The sequence below is a fragment of the Papaver somniferum genome, unplaced genomic scaffold (assembly GCF_003573695.1).
Source record: "Papaver somniferum cultivar HN1 unplaced genomic scaffold, ASM357369v1 unplaced-scaffold_139, whole genome shotgun sequence".
NCBI classification, from domain to species: Eukaryota; Viridiplantae; Streptophyta; class Magnoliopsida; order Ranunculales; family Papaveraceae; genus Papaver; species Papaver somniferum.
In genome coordinates this window covers 4,502,344-4,527,815 of record NW_020623156.1, presented here as the reverse complement: position 1 = coordinate 4,527,815, position 25,472 = coordinate 4,502,344, and the positions used below count along the sequence as shown (strand labels likewise).

General features: G+C 37.2%; 2 protein-coding genes across 2 annotated transcripts; both read right to left on the bottom strand.

The window, feature by feature from the left end:
• Nucleotides 1–11,579: 11,579 nt before the first annotated feature.
• On the bottom strand, nt 11,580–12,576 carry LOC113335197 (major allergen Pru ar 1-like). Its single transcript, XM_026581319.1, has 2 exons — nt 12,303–12,576; nt 11,580–12,069 (listed from the first exon to the last, which is right to left on the bottom strand). Exons 1-2 carry the CDS (start codon nt 12,529–12,531, stop codon nt 11,789–11,791), a joined length of 510 nt encoding a protein of 169 aa, XP_026437104.1. The 5' UTR covers nt 12,532–12,576; the 3' UTR covers nt 11,580–11,788.
• A 4,377-nt stretch (nt 12,577–16,953) lies between these two features.
• LOC113335304 lies at nt 16,954–18,066 on the bottom strand. Its single transcript, XM_026581404.1, has one exon. It carries the CDS (start codon nt 18,064–18,066, stop codon nt 16,954–16,956), a length of 1,113 nt encoding a protein of 370 aa, XP_026437189.1.
• Between the last annotated feature and the right edge of the window lie 7,406 nt (nt 18,067–25,472).

Here is a 25,472-nt window from a genome sequence, read left to right as displayed (position 1 = left end):
ATGACTAACTTCTTTTCAACTGGATTCCAAATCTTGAACCCTTTCACTCCACCTTTCATACCCACAAAGATTCCTTTCACGGCACGGCTATCAAGCTTGTTTTCACTAACATGATACCACGCATGACAACCAAAGATATGAAGTGAGTCATAGTCATAAGTTGGTTTACCAAACCATTTCTCCATAGGAGTTTTACCTTCTAATGCAGTTGATGGCAACCTATTAATGAGGAAGCACGCATACGTAACTGCCTCAGCGCAAAATGCTTTACCTAATCCAGCATTAGATAAAATACATCGTACCTTATCCAGCAAAGTATGATTCATGCGTTCAGCTACCCCATTTTGTTGCGGTGTCTTCTTAAATGTGAAGTGTCTCTTTATCCCCTCATCCTGACATACTTGCAAGAACGGATCACTTTTGTACTCTCCACCATTGTCCGAACGTAGTACTTTGATCTTTCTGCCAGTTTGAGTCTCGGTTTCCTTTTTCCACCTCACAAAGATTTCTGGGACCTCATCCTTATTCCTCATGGTGTACACCCATACGCGCCTAGAATAATCATTAATGAATGACACAAACCAATGTTTCCTTCCCAATGATGCATTCTTGGAAGGACCCTAAACATATGAGTGAACATAGTCAAGAACTCCACTAGTATAGTGGATAGTTGTGCCAAAGCTTGTTCTTGTTTTCTTTCCCTTTACACAATGTTCACAAAATGCTAACTTGCAGGCAATAGCACCTTTCAACAAGTCTTGTTGAATCAACCTATCCAGCGAATTCTCACCTGGATGTGCAAGTCTCATGTGTCATAGCTTCGTCTTCTTGGTAGCTGCACCTTCGATGTGTTCACAAATAGACAAATTCCCTGTTGTAGTACTCCCAATCAAGTAGTACAAATTATAATGACGTGTGCCCTTCATGATTACGAGCGGATGATTCTTCTTCTTTAGCATCTAAGCGAGTTTCTAACTCTGCAATTTTCTTTTGATACTATTTCACTTTCTCTGCGAAGTATCACCAAATGAGTTAAAATAATAGACAATAATCTTAAGAGTACGAGTGAAGATCAAAGAACAACAAATGACCTTCATAATTGGAAATAATGTCTGCGACCAATGTGGAATGCTCAGTTTGAAGGCTAACACATACACCTAAATTGTTTCTAGCATCGTTCAGAACTCTAGCATCCCAATTAAATTCAGCCTCACTTTCTATAAGGAGTTGAGATCGAATTAAGTTTCCTTCCTCGATAAGCGTGTCCCTCTCACGAAAAGCTGAATCACGTTTTATTTTAACTCAAATAATAGATTCTTGAAAATGTTCTAGTGCTTTTGCACCCCTAAGAGCGATTTCATCTTTTTCAATAATAAGTTTGTTTTTCTTCTCCTCCAATACTTGAACTGCTTCCCTCCTCTCATAAACACGTCGTTTAAAACTATTGGCAGAGGATAATGCACTTCTATGGCATTGTATAAGGTAGTATATTCAACGATAATGCCCATCCGATCCAGGAACTTGAGTTGTGGAGATTTGGGGTGAGAATTAAACGATAATGCCCATCCGGGAGAGATACCTTAAATTTTCAGTCTAAGATAGTAATCTTAGATTGAGAGGCTAAGGTGAGAAAGGCTCTCCCAAGGAGTGCATAAACTCGATCAGGGCGTCGAGGTACACGGTTGAGTCAAGAGTGCCCGGGGCGTCTGGAGCGTACCTTGCCACTCTTGACAAGTCCTGACTATGATGCACTCGGTCCGAAGATACCCCACTTAGGGTGAAGTCTTGTAGTTGAAAGGTTACAAGACTGCGAAATCAACTGGTTGTTGAAAAACTGGATGGGAAGAGCCATATTCTTATCCCGATACAGGTAAATTCCTTGAAGGGGCAACCAGGGGGAAAATAAGGACGACACCCTCCATTAGGGAGCTGAATTGTGTCAAAAGTCGTAAATGTCACAAGACTTTTAGCTCGTACGAGTATTAAGACTTGTGATATTTATGCGAATTAACCTGAAGAGGAAATAATATAAGAAAATGATAAGACGAGATCAATGGGTCAATACACTACGGTGTAAAGACTGCCTGCGATTTCGTCGCACATAAACAGAGGCAGCGTAAGACCTTTACATACGAAGGCAAAAATACGACCTCATAGATAATACAACAAAAAAAATTATTCATGTTCCACATGTGCTCGCACCAAGAGAAGTTTATGATAGAGGATAACAATCATACTTGGTCTATCAAGATATGCCAAATAACAAGAGGCAAGAATGGGAATGCAAAGGAAGTGTTATTTACCCCATTTTGACAGTCTTATATGTGTATGAAGAGGTCAAAAATACGAAGCAAATAAAAGAAGATTTACATTAATAAGATGAAAGCTGAATTTATAACAAAATATTACAACAAGAAGAAGCGATCAATTTTCATCTTCCTCATTTCGCTCAGTTTCAGAATCACTAGTTTCTTCTTCAGAATCTTCTTCTCCATCAGTAACTTGGATGTCAGGAATGGGTACATTTTCAGGAATCACCGGAAAACTGTACTTTTACAAAGGAATACCATTCTCCAGACAAACTCTTTTAACAGCAGCCTCACGAGAATGATTAGCATCGTTACTATTGTTTTGGATTAAGTTGAACCAAATTTCCTTCAATTGCTGATAGTTGGAGTTACGAGCGGATGATTCTTCTTCTTTAGCAGCTAAGCGAGTTTCTAACTCTGCAATTTTCTTTTGATACTATTTCACTTTCTCTGAGAAGTATCACCAAATGAGTTAAAATAATAGACAATAATCTTAAGAATACGAGTGAAGATCAAAGAACAACAAATGACCTTCATAATTGGAAATAATGTCTGCGACCAATGTGGAATGCTCAGTTTGAAGGCTAACACATACACCTAAATTGTTTCTAGCATCGTTCAGAACTCTAGCATCCCAATTAAATTCAGCCTCACTTTCTATAAGGAGTTGAGATCGAATTAAGTTTCCTTCCTCGATAAGCGTGTCCCTCTCACGAAAAGCTGAATCACGTTTTATTTTAACTCAAATAATAGATTCTTGAAAATGTTCTAGTGATTTTGCACCCCTAAGAGCGATTTCATCTTTTTCAATAATAAGTTTGTTTTTCTTCACCTCCAATACTTGAACTGCTCCCTCCTCTCATAAAACCGTCGTTTAAAACTATTGGCAGAGGATAATGCACTTCTATGGCATTGTATAAGGTAGTATATTCAACGATAATGCCCATCCGATCCCGGAACTTGAGTTGTGGAGATTTGGGGTGAGAATTAAACGATAATGCCCATCCGGGAGAGATACCTTAAATTTTCAGTCTAAGATAGTAATCTTAGATTGAGAGGATAAGGTGAGAAAGGCTCTCCCAAGGAGTGCATAAACTCGATCAGGGCGTCGAGGTACACGGTTGAGTCAAGAGTGCCCGGGGCGTCTGGAGCGTACCTTGCCACTCTTGACAAGTCCTGACTATGATGCACTCTGTCCGAAGATACCCCACTTAGGGTGAAGTCTTGTAGATGAAAGGTTACAAGACTGCGAAATCAACTGGTTGTTGAAAAACTGGATGGGAAGAGCCATAATCTTAACCCGATACAGGTAAGATTCCTTAAAGGGGCAACCAGGGGGAAGATAAGGACGACACCCTCCATTAGGGAGCTGAATTGTGTCAAAAGTCGTAAATGTCACAAATACTTTTAGCTCGTACGAGTATTAAGACTTGTGATATTTATGCGAATTAACCTGAAGAGGAAATAATATAAGAAAATGATAAGACGAGATCAATGGGTCAATACACTACGGTGTAAAGACTGCCTGCGATTTCGTCGCACATAAACAGAGGCAGCGTAAGACCTTTACATATGAAGGAAAAAATACGACCTCATAGATAATACAAGAAAAAAAATTATTCATGTTCCACATGTGCTCGTACCAAGATAAGTTTATGATAGAGGATAACAATCATACTTGGTCTATCAAGATATGCCAAATAACAAGAGGCAAGAATGGGAATGCAAAGAAAGTGTTATTTGCCCCATTTTGACAGTCTTATATGCGTATGAAGAGGTCAAAAATACGAAGCAAAGAAAAGAAGATTTACATTAAAAAGATGAAATCTGAATTTACAACAAAATATTACAACAAGAAGAAGCGATCAATTTTCATCTTCCTCATTTCGCTCAGTTTCAGAATCACTAGTTTCTTCTTCAAAATCTTCTTCTCCATCAGTAACTTGGATGTCAGGAATGGGTACATTTTCAGGAATCACCGGAAAACTGTACTTTGACAAAGGAATACCGTTCTCCAGACAAACTCTTTTAACAGCAGCCTCACGAGAACGATTAGCATCGTTACTATTGTTTTGGATTAAGTTGAACCAAATTTCCTTCAATTGCTGATAGTTGGAGTAACGAGTGGATGATTCTTCTTCTTTAGCAGCTAAGCGAGTTTCTAACTCTGCAATTTTCTTTTGATACTATTTCACTTTCTCTGCGAAGTATCACCAAATGAGTTAAAATAATAGACAATAATCTTAAGAGTACGAGTGAAGATCAAAGAACAACAAATGACCTTCATAATTGGAAATAATGTCTGCGACCAATGTGGAACGCTCAGTTTAAAGGCTAACACTTACACCTAAATTGTTTCTAGCATCATTCAGAACTCTAGCATCCCAATTAAATTCAGCCTCACTTTCTATAAGGAGTTGAGATCGAATTAAGTTTCCTTCCTCGATAAGCGTGTCCCTCTCACGAAAAGCTGAATCACGTTTTATTTTAACTCAAATAATAGATTCTTGAAAATGTTCTAGTGCTTTTGCACCCCTAAGAGCGATTTCATCTTTTTCAATAATAAGTTTGTTTTTCTTCGCCTCCAATACTTGAACTGCTTCCCCCCTCTCATAAAAACGTCGTTTAAAACTATTGGCAGAGGATAATGCACTTCTATGGCATTGTATAAGGTAGTATATTCAACGATAATGCCCATCCGATCCCGGAACTTGAGTTGTGGAGATTTGGGGTGAGAATTACACGATAATGCCCATCCGGGAGAGATACCTTAAATTTTCAGTCTAAGATAGTAATCTTAGATTGAGAGGCTAAGGTGAGAAAGGCTCTCCCAAGGAGTGCATAAAATCGATCAGGGCGTCGAGGTACACGGTTGAGTCAAGAGTGCCTGGGGCGTCTGGAGCGTAGCTTGCCACTCTTGACAAGTCCTGACTATGATGCACTCGGTCCGAAGATACCCCACTTAGGGTGAAGTCTTGTAGATGAAAAGTTACAAGACTGCGAAATCAACTGGTTGTTGAAAAACTGGATGGGAAGAGCCATAATCTTAACCCGATACAGGTAAGATTCCTTGAAGGGGCAACCAGGGGGAAGATAAGGACGACACCCTCCATTAGGGAGCTGAATTGTGTCAAAAGTCGTAAATGTCACAAGACTTTTAGCTCGTACGAGTATTAAGACTTGTGATATTTATGCGAATTAACCTGAAGAGGAAATAATATAAGAAAATGATAAGACGAGATCAATGGGTCAATACACTACGGTGTAAAGACTGCCTGCGATTTCGTCGCACATAAACAGAGGCAGCGTAAGACCTTTACATACGAACGCAAAAATACGACCTCATAGATAATACAAGAAAAAAAATTATTCATGTTCCACATGTGCTCGCACCAAGAGAAGTTTATGATAGAGGATAACAATCATACTTGGTCTATCAAGATATGCCAAATAACAAGAGGCAAGAATGGGAATGCAAAGGAAGTGTTATTTGCCCCATTTTGACAGTCTTATATGCGTATGAAGAGGACAAAAATACGAAGCAAAGAAAAGAAGATTTAAATTAAAAAGATGAAAGCTGAAGTTACAACAAAATATTACAACAAGAAGAAGCGATCAATTTTCATCTTCCTCATTTCGCTCAGTTTCAGAATCACTAGTTTCTTCTTCAAAATCTTCTTCTCCATCAGTAACTTGGATGTCAGGAATGGGTACATTTTCAGGAATCACCGGAAAACTGTACTTTGACAAAGGAATACCATTCTCCAGACAAACTCTTTTAACATCAGCCTCACGAGAACGATTAGCATCGTTACTATTGTTTTGGATTAAGTTGAACCAAATTTCCTTCAATTGCTGATACTTGGAGTAACGAGCGGATGATTCTTCTTCTTTATCAGCTAAGCGAGTTTCTAACTCTGCAATTTTCTTTTGATACTATTTCACTTTCTCTTCGAAGTATCACCAAATGAGTTAAAATAATAGACAATAATCTTAAGAGTACGAGTGAAGATCAAAGAACAACAAATGACCTTCATAATTGGAAATAATGTCTGCGACCAATGTGGAATGCTCAGTTTGAAGGCTAACATTTACACCTAAATTGTTTCTAGCATCGTTCAGAACTCTAGCATCCAAATTAAATTCAGCCTCACTTTCTATAAGGAGTTGAGATCGAATTAAGTTTCCTTCCTCGATAAGCTGAATCACGTTTTATTTTAACTTCAATAATAGATTCTTGAAAATGTTCTAGTGCTTTTGTACCCCTAAGAGCGATTTCATCTTTTTCAATAATAAGTTTGTTCTTTTTCGCCTCCAATACTTGAACTGCTTCCCTCCTCTCATATAAACGTCGTTTAAAACTATTGACAGAGTATAATGCACTTCTATGGCATTGTTTAAGGGTAGTATATTTTGATCTTAACTCTTCTAAGCTAAGGTTTTCAAATTCTCGAGTAGATAATTATTTAAAGAGGAATTAAGGTGTTTTAAAAGGATTTCAGCATCGGGAAGATTAGTCGCTTCATCTGAAAGGTCATACAGGTATGCGAATATAACTAAGTAAGAAGTCCGAATGATCTCATAAAAAGAAAAAGAGTGAGAAAGTATAAGTTACATACCAATGAGTTCCTTGTTCCTTTCTCGAGTTTGGAGAACCAATTGAGAATTAGTTAAATTATCATTTCTAAGTTTTGTATTTTCGCTTGTAAGATTCGCATTTGCATCCGAAAGATTAGACTTCTCATGTCTCAAGAGATCGCATAAGATATGCGGGCATTCTGTGAAAATATAAAAGAAGCATTATAAGTAAAAGAATAAATATTAAGGAAAAGATAAAAGACAAATATTTGCAGAATATTACCAAGCCATTCATCGCGAACTGAAAATCTGGGTTTATCGCAGAGGCAGCTCCACGAAGAGAACGATCTTCCCAATTAGAAGCAGTACATATCTTTGAGACCATCTTGAAAGCACGATCCATTTCATCATCCTCAAGAGTAGCAAAAGCATCACCAGAAAAAGGATCATACAATTTCTTCGGATACAAATCGATAGATACCTCTTCTTCAGAATCAAAAGTGTCATCTGAAGATTTCGAGCTTAAGGAAAAATCATATCTCACACGCTTCTTAGAGACATCATCTTTAACGAAGTTATCTTGGATACAGATTTTGATATGGGTTTCTTAGGAGCGCTCTTGCCCTTGCCCAAAGTCTTGTCATTCAAAGGATTCACTTACGCGAATAATAAAGATAAGAAACAGAGGCAAATATTGTTAAAAATAGAAAAAAGTGTTTCTTACTTCCTTATTCTGCGAAGTTGATACCTTGCGCGAAGTACTGACCCTTTTGGCAGCCTGCGAAGGAAAAGAAATAAGAGATAAGAGGGAAAGTTATGAGAGGTTACAAATTGTATCAAGAGGATCACATACTGCTACTTTCTTTTCCTCATTGTCGAGTAATTTAAACTCCCAAGGACGGTAAAGAGGGAAATCTTCGGGCAGAGGATTGTCAGAACCATCCGCAGCTTTACCAGATACAAAGGAACCTTCTAACATGACAGGGCAATTAAGCCAACTAGAATCATTGAATCTGCGAGCAGCTCGGTTAGAATTTGAATTCCAATCAACATCTCGCATAATTTTCTTATCTTCAGTGATGCCATCTACTCTTCTTATGCGAACAACCCATTGAGTTACGTTACTTTTCATAACAACGACGTAATAGTTATTAAATAAATTATCAAGGGCATACTCAGAGGGATCTATAATTTTATCACGATGATCCTCTTTTCGCACTTCATCAGGATAAGAATTTCCAAGACCAGCTGCGCGGCGAGCATACTCCAACGGTATCCTAATAGCATCACCACTCAGCTGAAATTTCCTCGTGCGAATCTATCATCAGCAAGAATTCTATAGAAGAGAGGAATCTCAGGGTTATATAGAGGAATTGGTATAAATTGAAGTTGACCTAACACAACGATGATTTTTCGAGTATTCCATTGATCAGATTTGATTAGATCAAGGTTAAGTTTTGATGCGAAATCAAATGAAAGAGGAAGAGAAATTTTATAACCCCTCTGGTTGAATTCAGTTTTTAATCTGTTAATTTCGATCTCCATATTTTTACCAGCGGGAGCCATTGAAGAATGGGAATGAAGAGTACAAACTTGCAGATAAGGTGAAGAAGAATGAAAGAAATAAAAGAAGGAAAAAAATAGAAGAGAGTATATAGGAAAGTACGACCCGCTTTTCGAGATTTATTCTCATTAATGCGAAGAATTGAACGGATAGAAACATGCGGTTAAAAGGACTTGTCGGAAGATGAGTGGTTAAAAGGACAAGCGTACATGAAGAGAGCTTGAAATCAGGGATATTGTCGGTAAAATAAAACATAAAGGGACTAACATGTGCGATAACATAAGATGAAAGTTTATCATATCGCTCACTCTGAAGAATAAGCGAAATAAAAAGAGGCAAAATGTATGAGTAAAATATCTCACAGTTAGTAATCAAGCGAAGTAAAGAATACAACCTAAGCGAAGTGCATCGCACACAGCAAAGTTGAGATGACGCACCAGATGACGTCAGCAAGGTCACGAGTAAAGTGTGAAGAACTGTGCGAAGAGGTACGCTATGCGAAGATGAGAAATTGTATATGAGCGAATGTGTCGCATAGTGATCCCGAAAATAATGGAGAGAGGTCATTACTTGTGGGGGAGTTCTCGAGTGAGTCGAGAAATAAAGAGCGAGAAAGTAAATCTAGGGCAAATAGATCATTGTAATAGTTAGATCAATCCTTGTAATTCTGTCTACATTTTATAATAAGAAGATGATTACCTAAAATTCTTATTGAGTGATAGTGGAATGTATTTGTCAGATTTATGAAAACTACATAAAGGATATTATTAGCCAAAACTTCGACCAATAACTCACAGCTGAGAAATTCTGGAGATTTACATCAATGTGGAAGCTGAGGACAAACTTATAAGGATTTACACCCCTCAAATCTTATCAGAAATTAATCCAAGCTGAAGAATCCTCAAGCACAATATGTCTCGCTTTCCTTGAAAAAAAATCTGTTGGGCACTCTTGATCTCTAGAAATGCCTTGTTAAAAAGAAAAATTCTTTTCTTGTTTAATCCTTACTATAAACTATATTGAGAATGATGACGCAGGGTCCAGTTTGAGTGGACCAAAGTTACTACTGCTCATTCTCAACCTTGTTGGAATCCAACACCTCCTGACATAATCAAGATAAATGTTGATGCTGCTTTACGAAATGGCATAGTTTTTGCTTGTGCTGCAGGGAACTGTCAAGGAGGAATAATTGATTCTGTTGGCCATTCCTCTCCACCAGTTGTCGGCAAAGCAAATGGGTTTTCATTAGCAATAAAGGCACCTGACTGAATGTTTAGAAACACCACATTGAAATGCTACATATGTCGGTCCTCACAACCTTACACGTGTATGAAACGTACAATCACGCCCATTGAATGGAACATACCCCGTTAAATCATGTAATTGAAATAATCCTATGAGCAACGACTAACCCTAAAAAAAATAAAATCCTAACCCTAAACAACAACAACAACAGATGTCTTTTGTCTACAACACTGAATCATGGCTTCCGATATCATAGAAGTATCATCGGCATCGACCACAAAATGATTTCTCGTCTCAAAAAATTAAAATGATTTTTAAAAGTTTTTCCCAATCTTCTGACGTCGGAGAAGATTTTAACACAATTCCTTTCTTTTTCCGCCGCCTTTCTTTTTCTGAGCCTGGTTCGAAGAAGTACAAGTACTGCACTTCTGGAACTGGTAATGTATTAGGCAAAACATCGACCAGTTCACATCTGATCAAATATTGGAGATTTACATCAATGTAGAAGCCCAGGGTATACTGATACAAATGCTTACGACCCCATCAGAATGACACCCCTAAGTTTTATAGGCCGACAAATAGTACTGCACTTCAGGAAGCGATGTAAAATAGAAGAACAAACTTAACATAATTTTATAGTGAGGATTTCCATCTTGATTACTCGTCAACCTTATCAACTTCCATACCTGGAATGGCTTTTTAAAAGTTGCTGAAGCTCCGTCACTCTGTCCTTTGAACCTCCAATATAACCCCGCAGTTCCACGTTCAATAAGCTTTTACACAAATTCTACATGACCAGAATGGCCAAACAGACTTTTGTCACTGATAATCGTGCAAGTAAGATGAACATCTATTATGCTTCTTCATTTGGAGGTTTCCTTTTCGGATGGAATCATCTTGATCAACGTAATTTTTACTATCATACCAAACTACACCTTTCTTATACCGTGATAGTTAACCCAAACCTTAGATTGTTCAACGGCTTTCCATTCTCTAAGGAATATATTTTCATCTTTCTAGGGCCATGAAAATTCAAAATTCTTGAGGTTAATTTATTTTGGGTCGTTTGGAAACCTTCACAGTTATCCAAGAGAAAAAACTCTTTCTCGGGGAAACATGTGTTAGGCCTATTTCCATTCACATGCCAAAAAAATAAAGTTTGACATGCCATGTGGCATGGCAAATAAGTTTTTCCACTATGGTAGATATGGCAAATTTGAATAAAATCATGTATTTAATTGTGTTGAGTGGAATCCTAATGAATAAAATATATATTTATATTTGTGTGGTGGAGTATTTATAAAAAGTTTAGTATTATAATATATTAAGTGGGACCCTATAGATATAAAAATATATTAGAAAAGTGAAAAAGTAGGAGGGAAGGAGAGATTATATATATATATATATATAATTACTTGGAGATAGTCTGACTATCGCTGGAGATGGTCTGACCATCGCTCGATACAAATTCTATCGTGTATGCCTATTTGCCAGGACTGGCATATAGACATATGAGTTTGGCAGTTTGGCATATCCATAAAGAGTGCATATATGTTAAATATCATGTTTTGGCATGTGCATATGAAGATGCCTTAGTGATATGGTTATTCTCAAGAATAGACAACTAACACCAGAGACTCATTAGAACATGTCATACAAATACATGCAGCTCTACAGTTGTTTCAACCTCTTCGTTTCGTAACAGCTCTAAATGTTAAGCAAACTGTTGCGACCCAAAATTAACAACATCCGCATTTCCGTTGCCAAAATTTGTAATCACCAGGTTTCGCAAATTAGATTTCATCAACTCTTTCATTTTTTAAAGAAACTCTCAACCAGATCATCCTTTCTCTAAACCAGCCCTTGCTCTAAGATAGGACACAACAACAATCTTTCCATTTTTATATATATATCGATAGAAACAACATTCTTCCATTTTTATTATAGATATATAAATATAAATTGATAAGACAACAATATTCCGTTTTTATATTATATCGGAATTATACAAGCAAACTCAGCCAGAGGAGTTTTTTATTCTCATACACGAGCAAAATAAAGACAATATCTCCAAATACCCAAGAAGTTCTGTTTATGCACAAACTTCAGGATTCTTAGCAAGGTAACGACCAACAATTTTGAAGGTCTCTCGAACCTTTTCAATTCGAGAATCCAATTCGTCTTCAACTTGGTCAACATCACCTTTCGGCACGAAATCGGTACTCATTTTTAGCTCCGATCCTCCACGTGCAGCAGGTTCAAATTTGCAATGCGTAACAACTATACCAACACTATCGTCTGCATCGGAATGAGACATAGTGCACCTGCACGTCAATTTTTCCATGTCAATTTCATCCAACTTCAGCTTCATTCCTGGAATGAAACCAAGAACAAGATGGAACATTAATTAGAACACGTACCCAGTTGGTGAAAAATCAGAACAACAAACTGTTTTCGTCAACAATATATTTATTTTTATTTTTGTGATCCAAAATGAGGATCGTAAAACCAAAGATAATAGAAGCTGGGACAAGAAGAAAAGAGAATATACTAGGAGAAAAAGATTTAAATACTGGTGAACCGATCATCAATTAATATTTACGTACCTTCAGCAAAGGTAATATACATGACTCTACCATCTGAGTCTATGTTAGCACTTGTTATTGCTTTTGGCACGATTTGGGGAAGCAAAGTATGGCCTTCCACGAATATAGCTCGAAAAAGCCTATCAGTGGAGACTGGGCTACTGGGGCTGTTATCGGCTGAACCTCCGTTTCCGGTGCTCATAAACAGAGGAACATGCACGTTGACATTAATGCTACCGTTATTCCCCATGTTTGTTTCTAGAGGAACTTGATAAGAGAAAGAAAAGATTGAATGGCTAGCTACTAGTTGAAGTTGTCAAGATGATGAACTCCATAATTTGGTATTTATAGATATCAAAGTCACCTCCTTCATCTGTTTGTCTTACAAAAAAATAAAAAGTACAGTAATAATAATATTTTAATATTAAGAAGGTAGGTTCCGTGATAGATACAGCGCGATGCCAAGAAAGTGCTGCATACATATAACTTCACAAAAAAAATGCACATAAATTCATGCTTGCCATTTCAATGCATAAACATTTTCTCATTTTCTTTGAAACTTGGCCACCTGCAAATTTATAAGAAAAAGAAAAATTTAACAGGACTATCTGGTTTTGGTTATATAGATCTGACTAGATTATCTGGTTTCGTTTTGTAGCCATATGGTGTGATTAGATTCTCAAATTTGCTATTTGTAATGTTTCATGGACGACATTATAGAAATGCCCAGGCTCTAAAGAAAATATTTAGGGTTACTAAAATAAATAATAAGTTCACATAAAATTGCAGCAAATGATATCCAAAATCAATTAAGTTAATTAGAATAGGATGTCCACGTATCTGCATGACCAACTAGATAAAGTTTTTAAGACATTTTAGAGAGGTCGCGGCTAAGGCCGGCTACATATTCACATCAACAAATAAATAAAATATCCTGATACCAGTTTTGTGGATTTCACACCTACATGACTGGTTTGTACATAAGATTATGCCAGTCGACGTTAAATTCTTTCGCAAATATGTAGGAAAAATCCAAAGTATGTCGGTTGCGATATCAACATCAAAAGCTAAACTTAATTATTATTATTTTTGCATGCCTCATTTTTTGAAAATTGAGAGACTATAAGCCTACGAAAACATCAGAGTAAACGCCTACGTCTCATGCAGTCTAGTTTATTGTATCATGAATTGCATTTATTAATACTCGATAGCAAAGATATCTATGTACACGACACCTATTTGGAAGGATTCAATTAGAACGTCTTTATAGTAGTGTGGTTGTGGTGTAATTGTTATGTTTATCAAGATGACAACATATATAGGACTTTAATGATAATATGGTTAATATGAGAGCTTCATCGATTCAACCGTGTTATAGAATTATTGCAGGTAGTTACCGCGATTCGCCAAATAACCCTTTAGCCCGACTAGTTGTTCTAATCTCCGCTTTAGAGTTTGGAAATTCTTATTATATATCCAAAAAATACCAAACTAAATTCAGGCGGAGCATGGATATCAAAATATAAGTAATTTCTTAAATTATTGATGAACCCATTATCAACCAATTGGAAAAATATTTTGACAATTAAAATTGATAACCCAATTAGCCGGTGAAACCCCGAAAAGACATAAACGATATATACTTCCTTAAAAGATCCAAATGACCTTTGGGAGAATGGCCGCTCTATTTTTGATGGGTCGTCGGATCAGGCCATATATTTTAAAATATCGGAAGTGAATTTCGGCACAAATATAACATCACAAGCATCGTAACATTTGTAATATTAAAGAATGGGAAATATCTTTTTTGATGTGGGGTTACGATTGGGTGGTGTATAAATTTTATGATCTTTATATTTGTAATCGATGGGGTTTACACATAATTGGTTAAATAACGGTTAGTTTGTTTAAATATTTACTTCATATACAATGTTTTGATGATAGAAATGTACATTGCATAATTGCTTTTGGTGCTCGAAAGAAACTCCCATTGCCACCATGTGCTGATAAGTTCAGATATTAAACTGCTGATTTACTGGTGGTTGGCATTAGAGGTTGGGACACAATTTTGGGTGCCCTTCGTAGGCAACGAAAGGCACGCTTAGTGCTCACCTCAACTACTATATCAAAGTTTCCAGTTAAAACTGTCAATATTTGCCCCAAAACTTCACATTTTCTTATTAATCATTTGGTTAAACTAAAAGGCAGTATTTTTGTAAATAGCAAAAATGTACATTTGTACATTTTCTAATTAATCATTTTCTATTCAGCTTACTGATGCTTCAATCATCATACTGCAAGAAACAAAAATGCTCCACTGTACTGATTGGGATATAAATTTGTGGGAAAAGCAAATTTGGTTGGACTCTCCAACAATGAATGGGAAGTTCTCGAGGCATGATTATCCTATGGGATAAGAATTTGATAGAGGTAACTGATTCTTTGCTGGGAACTTATGCTCATCCCATATTATGTACAAAAAATCTTATAACTTCCAATGGACTCTCTCAAATGTTTATGGTCCAAATAAACCTTTTGAAAGACCTGACTTTTGGGAAGAATTAGATAATGTTTGTAGTTTTTGGGATTGGCCTTGGTGTGTTGGCGGAGATTTCTACATCATTCTCAAGTGTGAAGAGAAAAAAGGTTGCACAAAAATAACCAAGAGTATGCAGGGTTTTATAAATTTTGTATCCCAGCATGTTCTTATGCATCTACCACTCAAAGGTGCAAGATTTACCTGGTCCAACGGTCAAGATAATCCCATTATGTGCAGACTAGATAAAATTTCCCATCTCCCCTTCTTTTGAGATCCATTACCCATTAGTTTGCCAACTAGCTAAATCAAGACCTACATTAGATATGTTCCCATTATTCTTGATATTTCAGATCCATCCATGGGTCCTAGACCATTTAGGTTTGAGGCAATGTGGTTCTTGGAGAATGACTTTATAGAAATGATTGAGAATTTGTGGTAATCTTTTTCTTTTGAAGGTACTTATAGCAGTGATTAAAGGCTCTGAAGACAAACTCAAAGAATGGAATAAGGATACTTTTGGTCACACTACGGTCAAGCTTCAAAACATTCTCGCTGAGATTCAACAACTAGATGATGAAGCTGAAGTTAACAATTTGGTGGAGGAACAACTTGCAGAAAAGATACAACACATGGCTGAATTTGAGAGTTACACCGATGGAGGAGACTTCATGGAAGATAAAATCAAAGAACAAATGGCTTAAAGAGGGGGATAGGAATGCAACTCATTTTATGAGATCTGCTACATCAAGAAGGAGATACAATAGGATTTGAAAACTTTGTATTGAGGGGGTGTTGATTGATGACAGGAAAGAATTACAGAGTCATATCGTACAACTCTACAAAGACGTTTTCACAGAGGAACATATTATGAGACCCAATTTAGAAGATATTCAGTCTGTCCAAATATCATCAACTGAGTTTGCATTTTTAGATGCAGTGATCTCTGAGGATGAAGTTTTAAAAGCAATTAAAGAGATTGTCGATGGCCGGTGTCACTGTAATACATTGGTAAAGTCACTGGGTGATTATACCGATTACCTCGTCCGCGCCCACACTGATCATGGTACTCTTATCTAGATTCAACTTCAGCCCCGTTATGGTTTCAAAAACAGCCAGAATAATAAATAAACGTCTAACTTTCTCCACCGTCGCATCAATAAATATCAAAAGTATCATCCACAAATTTAAGGTGAGATATAATAGAACCATGTTCCACCGCTTGAAAACCAGATAACTGTCCTCTCGCCACCGCATCATTAATGAGTTTCGAGAGGATTTCTACCACCAAAAGAAAAAGATACGGAGATAAAGAATCCCCCTGCCTTAAACCCTTGCTTGGTTTAAATTTTTCGGTAGAACCACCATTCACAAGAACAGATAAATGAGTAGCAGTTACACATCATTTAATCCAATTGATCCATCTATCGCCAATGTCATGCTTTTGCAAGATCGTAAAAAAAGCTTGCCAGTTGACATTATCAAAAGCTTTCTCCATATCTATCTTGCACAAAATTCCAGGTTTCCTAGCCTTCAGTCTGCTATCAACACATTCACTAGCAATTAAAACACCATCTAGAATTTGTTTACCATGAATAAAATCCCCCTGGAAATCAGAAATCAACATTGGCATCACCATCTTCAACCAAACTGCAAGAATCTTGGAAATAATCTTGTACACCATACCGATAAGATTTAGAGGTCTGTAGTCTTTAGGAGTGCATGAATCCTCCTTTTTTGGAATCAGAGTGATAAAAGAGAAATTAAAACGCCAGTCAATTGAGCCAAACCTGTGAAAATCTTTGATAAGTTTCATGAAGTCTTCCTTTATTGTGCTCCAACAAGTCTTGAAGAACTCAGCAGTGAAACCGTCTGGCCCCGGAGCTTTATTACTCCCCATTTTTTTAATCACATCCCAAACTTCCTCCTCCGTGAACTCTCTTTCTAACCACAGCCTATCCACCTCAGTGATTTTTGGAAAATATAAATTCTCCATACTTGAGTTCACCTCTTCTCTTTCTATAAATAAATTAATATAAAAGCTTCGTATTTCCTCCTTAATAACATGTTGATCGAAACGATCTACTCCACCCACCTGTAGTTTCGCAATTGTATTACGCTTTTTCCTTGCACTAGCTATACTATGAAAGTATCTAGTATTCGAATCTCCCCACCTAAAAAGTTGTTTTGTTTCGACCTCAAATTCCATTTCTTCGCCTCCATTACTTCTATATTCCTAAGCTTCAATTTATATTGAGTTCTTTCCTCCACCTGATTATGTTGAAGTCTAACAGTCTCCTCCAAAATGTTGAACTCGTGAATTCTAGCCGTGAGATCATTCCTGTCTCTAGAAACGTGACCATAGTGTTGCTTTCTCCAAGGCTTGATAAGGTGTTTTAGGTTCTGTAACTTGAGGAAAAAACGTGTACTTGCACTGCCCGTATACGACAACCTTCCCCACCACATCTGAACATTCCGAGCAAGGTCTTTATGCTCTAACCACAACCTATCTAACTTGAAATAAGGTTTGGAAGGCAAAATTGGTTCAGAAATAACCAAAATTGGGTTATGGTATGATATTGTTCTTGTCAACACCACTTGTAAAGCATTTGGGAACGCCTCCTCGAAATCATGACTGAAAAGAAAGCGATCAAGTCTACACAGCAGCGGGTCGACTTGATTGTTAGACCAAGTGTAAGCCCCACCTATCAAAGGTTGGTCAATTAACTCGTTATCCAGAATATAAGAGTTCAACGTCGCTGTATTACGGCTGTCTCCATCTCCGTGATTCCTTTGCTCATTGGAATGAATAGCATTCATGTCTCCTGCGATACATATAGGACTTGTCCACCATTCCCTCACTTCAGCCATGTTCTGCCAGAAATCCCTTCTTGGTTCATAATCACAAGGGCTGTACACATTATAAATATCCCATTGAAAGTTGTTTGCTCTTGTGGAAAACAATGAAGTGATGTTATTCATTCCGAATATCTCGTCCAGCTTCTCAAGCCTGCTACTATCCCATATAGTTAAAATGCCTCCACTATATCCATTAGAAGGAACATAAGCCCATCCAAAATTCTCGTCGTACCAAAGTTGACGAACGAACCAATCTGTCATACTATGCATCTTCGTCTCCTGAATCAAACATATTGCACACCTCTGCGAAAGTATCAAATTCTTCACAGCCACTTGTTTGTCAAAGTCGTTCATGCCTCTTATTTTCCAAAATATAATCTTAAAATCCATTGGTGATTAATTCTTCCCTAACAACATGTATCTCCTCTACACTATTCATTTCTTCCGCACTTCCATTCGCCATCACATTCTCCTCTATATTATTTATATTAATATCTTCCCCATCAGACGTATCATCATTGTTGTTTACTCCTTATTCCACACCATCAACAGCCTCTGCAGTTTTAAATCTCTGTCGATACCGTAGTACCAGCGTTTTCATGTTGTTTTTTAAGATCTCCTGTTGTGCAGGTTCTATTCTTCCGTAACTGCAGGCCACTTGAACTAAAGAGTGAACCGTGTTATCTACTAATTCGCCTTCTTCTTCCACAGTATGCTGCTTCACCTCTCCCAGGTCATGTAACACTTTATCTTCCAATTCATTTCTTCTGCAGTGTGCTGTTGAGGACGTATTCTCATCAGACGCAGATGTCTATTTCCTCCCTGAGTCCTCCAAATTCCTCAATGGCGTGTACCTAGAGCCAATATCTGTATCTGAGCTCCGGTTAGTAAATCTAGAGCTTGAACCTGTGCTCCCACTAACACTCTCGTTAATGCCACCTTCACTGTTGCGCCTTGGAATATAGTCCCAACTGCTTTCTCTATTCTCCAAGTTTACCTGCCCAGACACAGGATTAGGAGTGCTGTTACCTTCTATTCTCCTACTCCTTTCATCACAACTATTTTGATTTGCGTCCCTGGTGTTTTTATTTATAGAGATTGGGGACTGTACAGAATTTTCAAATTCCTGTATGTTGTCCTCAAATTCTTTTACTTTCCTCATGTACTCCTATTGCGTCCAGTTTTGCAGTGGTGAATAGTGAACATCCCATTGGATTGTGAATACGATCTTCACACCTCCTAATTCCATCACTACCGCCGTTGGAACCTTCGTAATATCGCCCCCAACTGAAATCCTGAAAAAATGAGCCTTTGTTGCCTGTTTAATACTTAAAGTTTCTGGAGAAATAGAAGACAATCCACCTAGTACTTCTGCAATAGAATTGAAGTTATCTTCCCCCCAAAACTTCAATGGAAGACCTCGAATCTTAAGCCAATACTGGGATTTACTTAACGTCCTTATAGGAATAGTAGTTTCGTCCTTAGCCTGATGATTAACCTGGGCAATGTTATTTACCTTCTCCCTAACATTCCCCTGGATATAGCTCATGAATTTTGGAATGTCCTCACCTTGCCATTTGTATATTTTAATAATTACACCATTCTCCTCCCAAATGCATGGCTCCCATATTCTTCTCCACTCCTGGCTTTCCAACTTAACAAGGGCAGTAAGCTTGTTAGCTTCATCCATATCCAAGTACCCACTCTAGCCAAATCTTCGTTTAATTAAAGAAGCAATTTTTCCCAAGCCTATGTTCTTCGACACCTTCACAACTACCTTCAAGTCCTTCTGCATATCTAGCATTGGGAATTCTGTGTTCGAGTGCAAACTTCCTATTACACTCTTATGTCCAGTTGATCTTTGAGAGACGAAATGTTGCAAAACTAGAGCTAGTGCATGCCAGCACTGGTAGTCCTCTCCGCAAGGAAAACATAAACTGTATAATTTTCCCTCTTCAGTACTCTTGAATCTCGAGACTCTTAAATATAAACCCTCTGAATTATCATGTATCTGAGCTAAGTAAACATTAGCACCAACCTTATCCTTCCATTTATCCTCCTCCGAGTCTTCCTTCAGAATGCTGTCTACTATCCTCTTCAACCAGTCGATCATCTGGGGGTGAAAAACTAACCAAGCCCTAAATCCATTCCTTCCTCTTTGCTCTTTCCATTATCTTCTCAACCCTGGTTCTGCCATAGTAATCTATTTCAATTGAAAAAGATTTATTTTCCAATTGGAACAGTCTTCTTTCTGGATCCTGTGAGCCAATGTAACATCCTTGATCTTCATTTGGCAAAGATGTTGCACCGTCTGTGTGTTTCTGTTTCAATAACATCCTCATAGTTCTAGCCTTGGTTCGACCAGGAATCATAAGGAATAGAATAAAACCCTAAAAAGTAAATATAAAATAAAAGAAAGCGATTAATCAAACTCCATTAACCAATAAATCCCGGCCCTAGGGGGAAGGATCAAGGATCTGTCCTTAGACAGCGGAGAAGTTCAGTTAGCACACTGTCAAACTGAATCAATCAAGATTGATTCGATTGAGAGGCTGAGTTTGAAAAAGGGGGGAAAAATCGCCATGAGAGATAACTTCAGAAAAAACAGGCAGTAATCCTTTGTGTCGCAGTATCCGCTAAACTCCTTCGTTTAATCCTTACTATAAACTATATTGAGAATGATGACGCAGGGTCCAGTTTGAGTGGACCAAAGTTACTACTGCTCATTCTCAACCTTGTTGGAATCCAACACCTCCTGACATAATCAAGATAAATGTTGATGCTGCTTTACGAAATGGCATAGTTTTTGCTTGTGCTGCAAGGAACTGTAAAGGAGGAATAATTGATCTTGTTGGCCATTCCTCTCCACCAGTTGTCGGCAAAGCAAATGGGTTTTCATTAACAATAAAGGCACCTGACTGAATGTTTAGAAACACCACATTGAAATGCTACATATGTCGGTCCTCACAACCTTACACGTGTATGAAACGTACAATCACGCCCATTGAATGGAACATACCCCGTTAAATCATGTAATTGGAATAATCCTATGAGCAACGACTAACCCTAAAAAAAATAAAATCATAACCCTAAACAACAACAACAACAACAGATCTCTTTTGTCTACAACATTGAATCATGGCTTCCGATATCATAGAAGTATCATCGGCATCAACCACAAAATGATTTCTCGTCTCAAAAAATTAAAATGATTTTTAAAAGTTTTTCCCAATCTTCTAACGTCGGAAAAGATTTTAACACAATTCCTTTCTTTTTCCGTCGCCTTTCTTTTTCTGAGCCTGGTTCGAAGAAGTACAAGTACTGCACTTCTGGAACTGGTAATGTATTAGGCAAAACATCGACCAGTTCATAGCTGACCAAATATTGGAGATTTACATCAATGTAGAAGCCCAGGGTATACTGATACAGATGCTTACGACCCCATCAGAATGACACCCCTAAGTTTTATAGGCCGACAAATAGTACTGCACTTCAGGAAGCGATGTAAAATAGAAGAACAAACTTAACATAATTTTATAGTGAGGATTTCCATCTTGATTACTCATCAACCTTATCAACTTCCATACCTGGAATGGCTTTTTAAAAGTTGTTGAAGCTCCGTCACTCTGTCCTTTGAACCTCCAATATAACCCCGCAGTTCCACGTTCAATAAGCTTTTACACAAATTCTACATGACCAGAATGGCCAAACAGACTTTTGTCACTGATAATCGTGCAAGTAAGATGAACACCTATTATGCTTCTTCATTTGGAGGTTTCCTTTTCCGATGGAATCATCTTGATCAACGTAATTTTTACTATCATACCAAACTACACCTTCCTTATACCGTGATAGTTAACCCAAACCTTAGATTGTTCAACGGCTTTCCATTCTCTAAGGAATATATTTTCATCTTTCTAGGGCCATGAAAATTCAAAATTCTTGAGGTTAATTTATTTTGGGTCGTTTGGAAATCTTCATAGTTATCCAAGAGAAAAAACTCTTTCTCGGGGAAACATGTGTTAGGCCTATTCCCATTCACATGCTAAAAAAATGAAGTTTGGCATGTCATGTGGCATGGCAAATAAGTTTTTCCACTATGGTAGATATGGGAAATTTGACTAAAATCATGTATTTAATTGTGTTGAGTGGAATCCTAATGAATAAAATATATATTTATATTTGTGTGGTGGGGTATTTATAAAAAGTTTAGTATTATAATATATTAAGTGGGACCCTATAGATATAAAAATATATTAGAAAAGTGAAAAAGTAGGAGAGAAGGAGAGATTATATATATATAAAATTACTTGGAGATAGTCTGACTATCGCTGGAGATGGTCTGACCATCGCTCGATGAAAAGACCATCGAGCGATGGAGTCTCTATCGCTCGATACAAATTCTATCGTGTATGCCTATTTGCCAGGACTGGCATATAGACATATGAGTTTGGTAGTTTGGCATACCCATAAGGAGTGCATATATGTTAAATATCTTGTTTTGGCATGTGCATATGAAGATGCCTTAGTGATATGGTTATTCTCAAGAATAGACAACTAACATCAGAGACTCATTAGAACATGTCATACAAATACATGCAGCTCTACAATTGTTTCAACCTCTTCGTTTCGTAACAGCTCTAAATGTTAAGCAAACTGTTGCGACCCAAAATTAACAACATCCGCATTTCCGTTGCCAAAATTTGTAATCACCAGGTTTCGTAAATTAGATTTCATCAACTCTTTCATTTTTTAAAGAAACTCTCAACCAGATCATCCTTTCTCTAAACCAGCCCTTGCTCTAAGATAGGACACAACAACAATCTTTCCATTTTTATTATATATATATCGATAGAGACAACATTCTTCAATTTTTATTATAGATATATAAATATAAATTGATAAGACAACAATATTCCGTTATTATATTATATCGGAATTATACAAGCAAACTCAGCCAGAGGAGTTTTTTATTCTCATACACGAGCAAAATAAAGACAATATCTCCAAATACCCAAGAAGTTCTGTTTATGCACAAACTTCAGGATTCTTAGCAAGGTAACGACCAACAATTTTGAAGGTCTCTCGAACCTTTTCAATTCGAGAATCCAATTCGTCTTCAACTTGGTCAACATCACCTTTTGGCACGAAATCGGTACTCATTTTTAGCTCCGATCCTCCACGTGCAGCAGTTCAAAATTTGCAATGCGTAACAACTATACCAACACTATCGTCTGCATCGGAATGAGACATAGTGCACCTGCACGTCAATTTTTCCATGTCGATTTCATCCAACTTCAGCTTCATTCCTGGAATGAAACCAAGAACAAGATGGAACATTAATTACAACACGTACCCAGTTGGTGAAAAATCAGAACAACAAACTGTTTTCGTCAACGAAATATTTATTTTTATTTTTGTGATCCAAAATGAGGATCGTAAAACCAAAGATAATAGAAGCTGGGACAAGAAGAAAAGAGAATATACTAGGAGAAAAAGATTTAAATACTGGTGAACCGATCATCAAATATTTACATACCTTCAGCAAAGGTAATATACATGACGCTACCATCTGAGTCTATGTTAGCACTTGTTATTGCTTTTGGCACGATTTGGGGAAGCAAAGTATGGCCTTCCACGAATATAGCTCGAAAAAGCCTATCAGTGGAGACTGGGCTACTGGGGCCGTTATCGGCTGAACCTCCGTTTCCGGTGCTCATAAACAGAGGAACATGCACGTTGACATTAATGCTACCGTTATTCCCCGTGTTTGTTTTTACAGGAACTTGATAAGAGAAAGAACAGATTGAATGTCTAGCTACTAGTTGAAGTTGTCAAGATGATGAACTCCATAATTTGGTATTTATAGATATCAAAGTCACCTCCTTCATCTGTTTGTCTTACGAAATATTAATATAAAAATACAGTAATAATAATATTTTTCTATTAACAAGGTAGGTTCCGCGATAGATACCGTGCGATCCGAGAAAGTGCTGCATACATACACCTTCACAAGAAGATGCACATAAATACATGCTCGCCATTTCAATCCATAAGAGCAACTGCAGTGGTGCGATCAAAACCAAAGATCAATGATCAAAAAAAAGACCAAATTTTGGGTTTAGTCCGTGTTGTGACGCAACGGTACATGATTAAAATTTCGTCAGGCGGACTTTAAAAGTCCGCCCCATTTTTTTTTCGTAAAATTTCATCAGGCGGACTTTAAAAGTCCGCCCCATTTTTTGTAACTTTCATCAGGCGGACTTTAAAAGTCCGCCCCATTAAAATTTCATCAGGCGGACTTTAAAAGTCCGCCCCATTTTTGGTAACTTTCATCAGGCGGACTTTAAAAGTCCGCCTCATTCTTTTTCTTTTTTATTTAATTTGAATTTTCATCGGGCGTAATTTAAATCTCCGCCCGTTAACAAGCGTACTTTAAATTTACGCCCAGCAACAAGCGTACTTTAAATTTACGCCCGACTATATTAGAATTTGGGATTTGGTCGCGACCATATTTGGTCTGGAATTTGATCTTTGGTTGGGATTTGATCTTTACTCCGTCCCACTGTGTTACGATCTCACCCCAAATTTTTGGTTATACTCGCCCACTGTGGATGCTCTAAATGTGTTCCTATTTTCTTTGAAACTAGGCCAGCTGAAAATCTATAAGAAAAAGAAAAATTAACAAGACTATCTGGTTTCGGTTATATAGCTTTGACAGGATTATCTGGTTTGGGTGTGATTTGATTCTCAAATTGGCTATTTGTATAGTTTCATGGAAAAATGGGTCATTTGTCCAAAAAATTTAAAACATGGTTCTGACGGACGAGTAAAACATTAGCATGAGTGAAATGGACACCAAAAAAACAACAAGAATGAGACTGGATTCATCCTGGCTTAAACTTAAAAATAAGCGAGGATGAAACTAGATGCATTCTGATGTAAATTAACAATAAAAAAATATATCCGAAAATGGGTATGATGAAACTGTTTACATCTGGCTATTTTTGCATTCCCGTTCATTTAAATAGTATCAAATTTTACATGTCTTTTTTACCCAGAAATTGTTGATTTTGATCTTTTTAATCAAAGTGACCTTTGGGAAAAGACAAATGATATATACATAACAGATCAAAGTGACCTTTGGGGAAAATGCCGCTCCATTGATTATGGGTCGTTGGATCAGGCCATATATTCTAAAATATCCAAAGTGTGTTTCGTCACAAGTATAACGTCACAAGCGTTGTAGAATAACGGATAACATACTCAAAAGTTCAATAATATTAAATAATGAGAAACATCTTTATAGGTGGAGGTTTCCGATTGGATGGTGTAAAAATTTTATGATCTTTATATCTGTAGTCATGTATCTTTTTGTTTGATTCAAGATGTTTTAACCAAATAGACCGTCAGTTTACACATAATTGGTTATAACAGCTAGTTTGTTACAAATATTTGCTTCACGAACAAATGTTGTTAGCGTTTTGATGATAGTAAGGTACATTGCATAATTGCTTTGGCCTTTGTGCTCGACTCCCATTGCTACCAAGTGATGATAAGTTCGGAAATTAAACAGCTGATTTACTGGTGGTTGGCATTAGAGGCTTTGATACACTTTTGGGTGCACTTCGTAACCAACTATAGAAACGTACGCCGCTTATCGAGAGAATTTTTGGGGTTTGGAAGAAGGAAACGTCCGAGATTGTTGATCGTGTCAAACAATTTGTAGTTGTATGGCCATGTGATTCTGATACGTTTAAATTTGTTACTCCTAATCTCATTTGGAGCAATTGAGA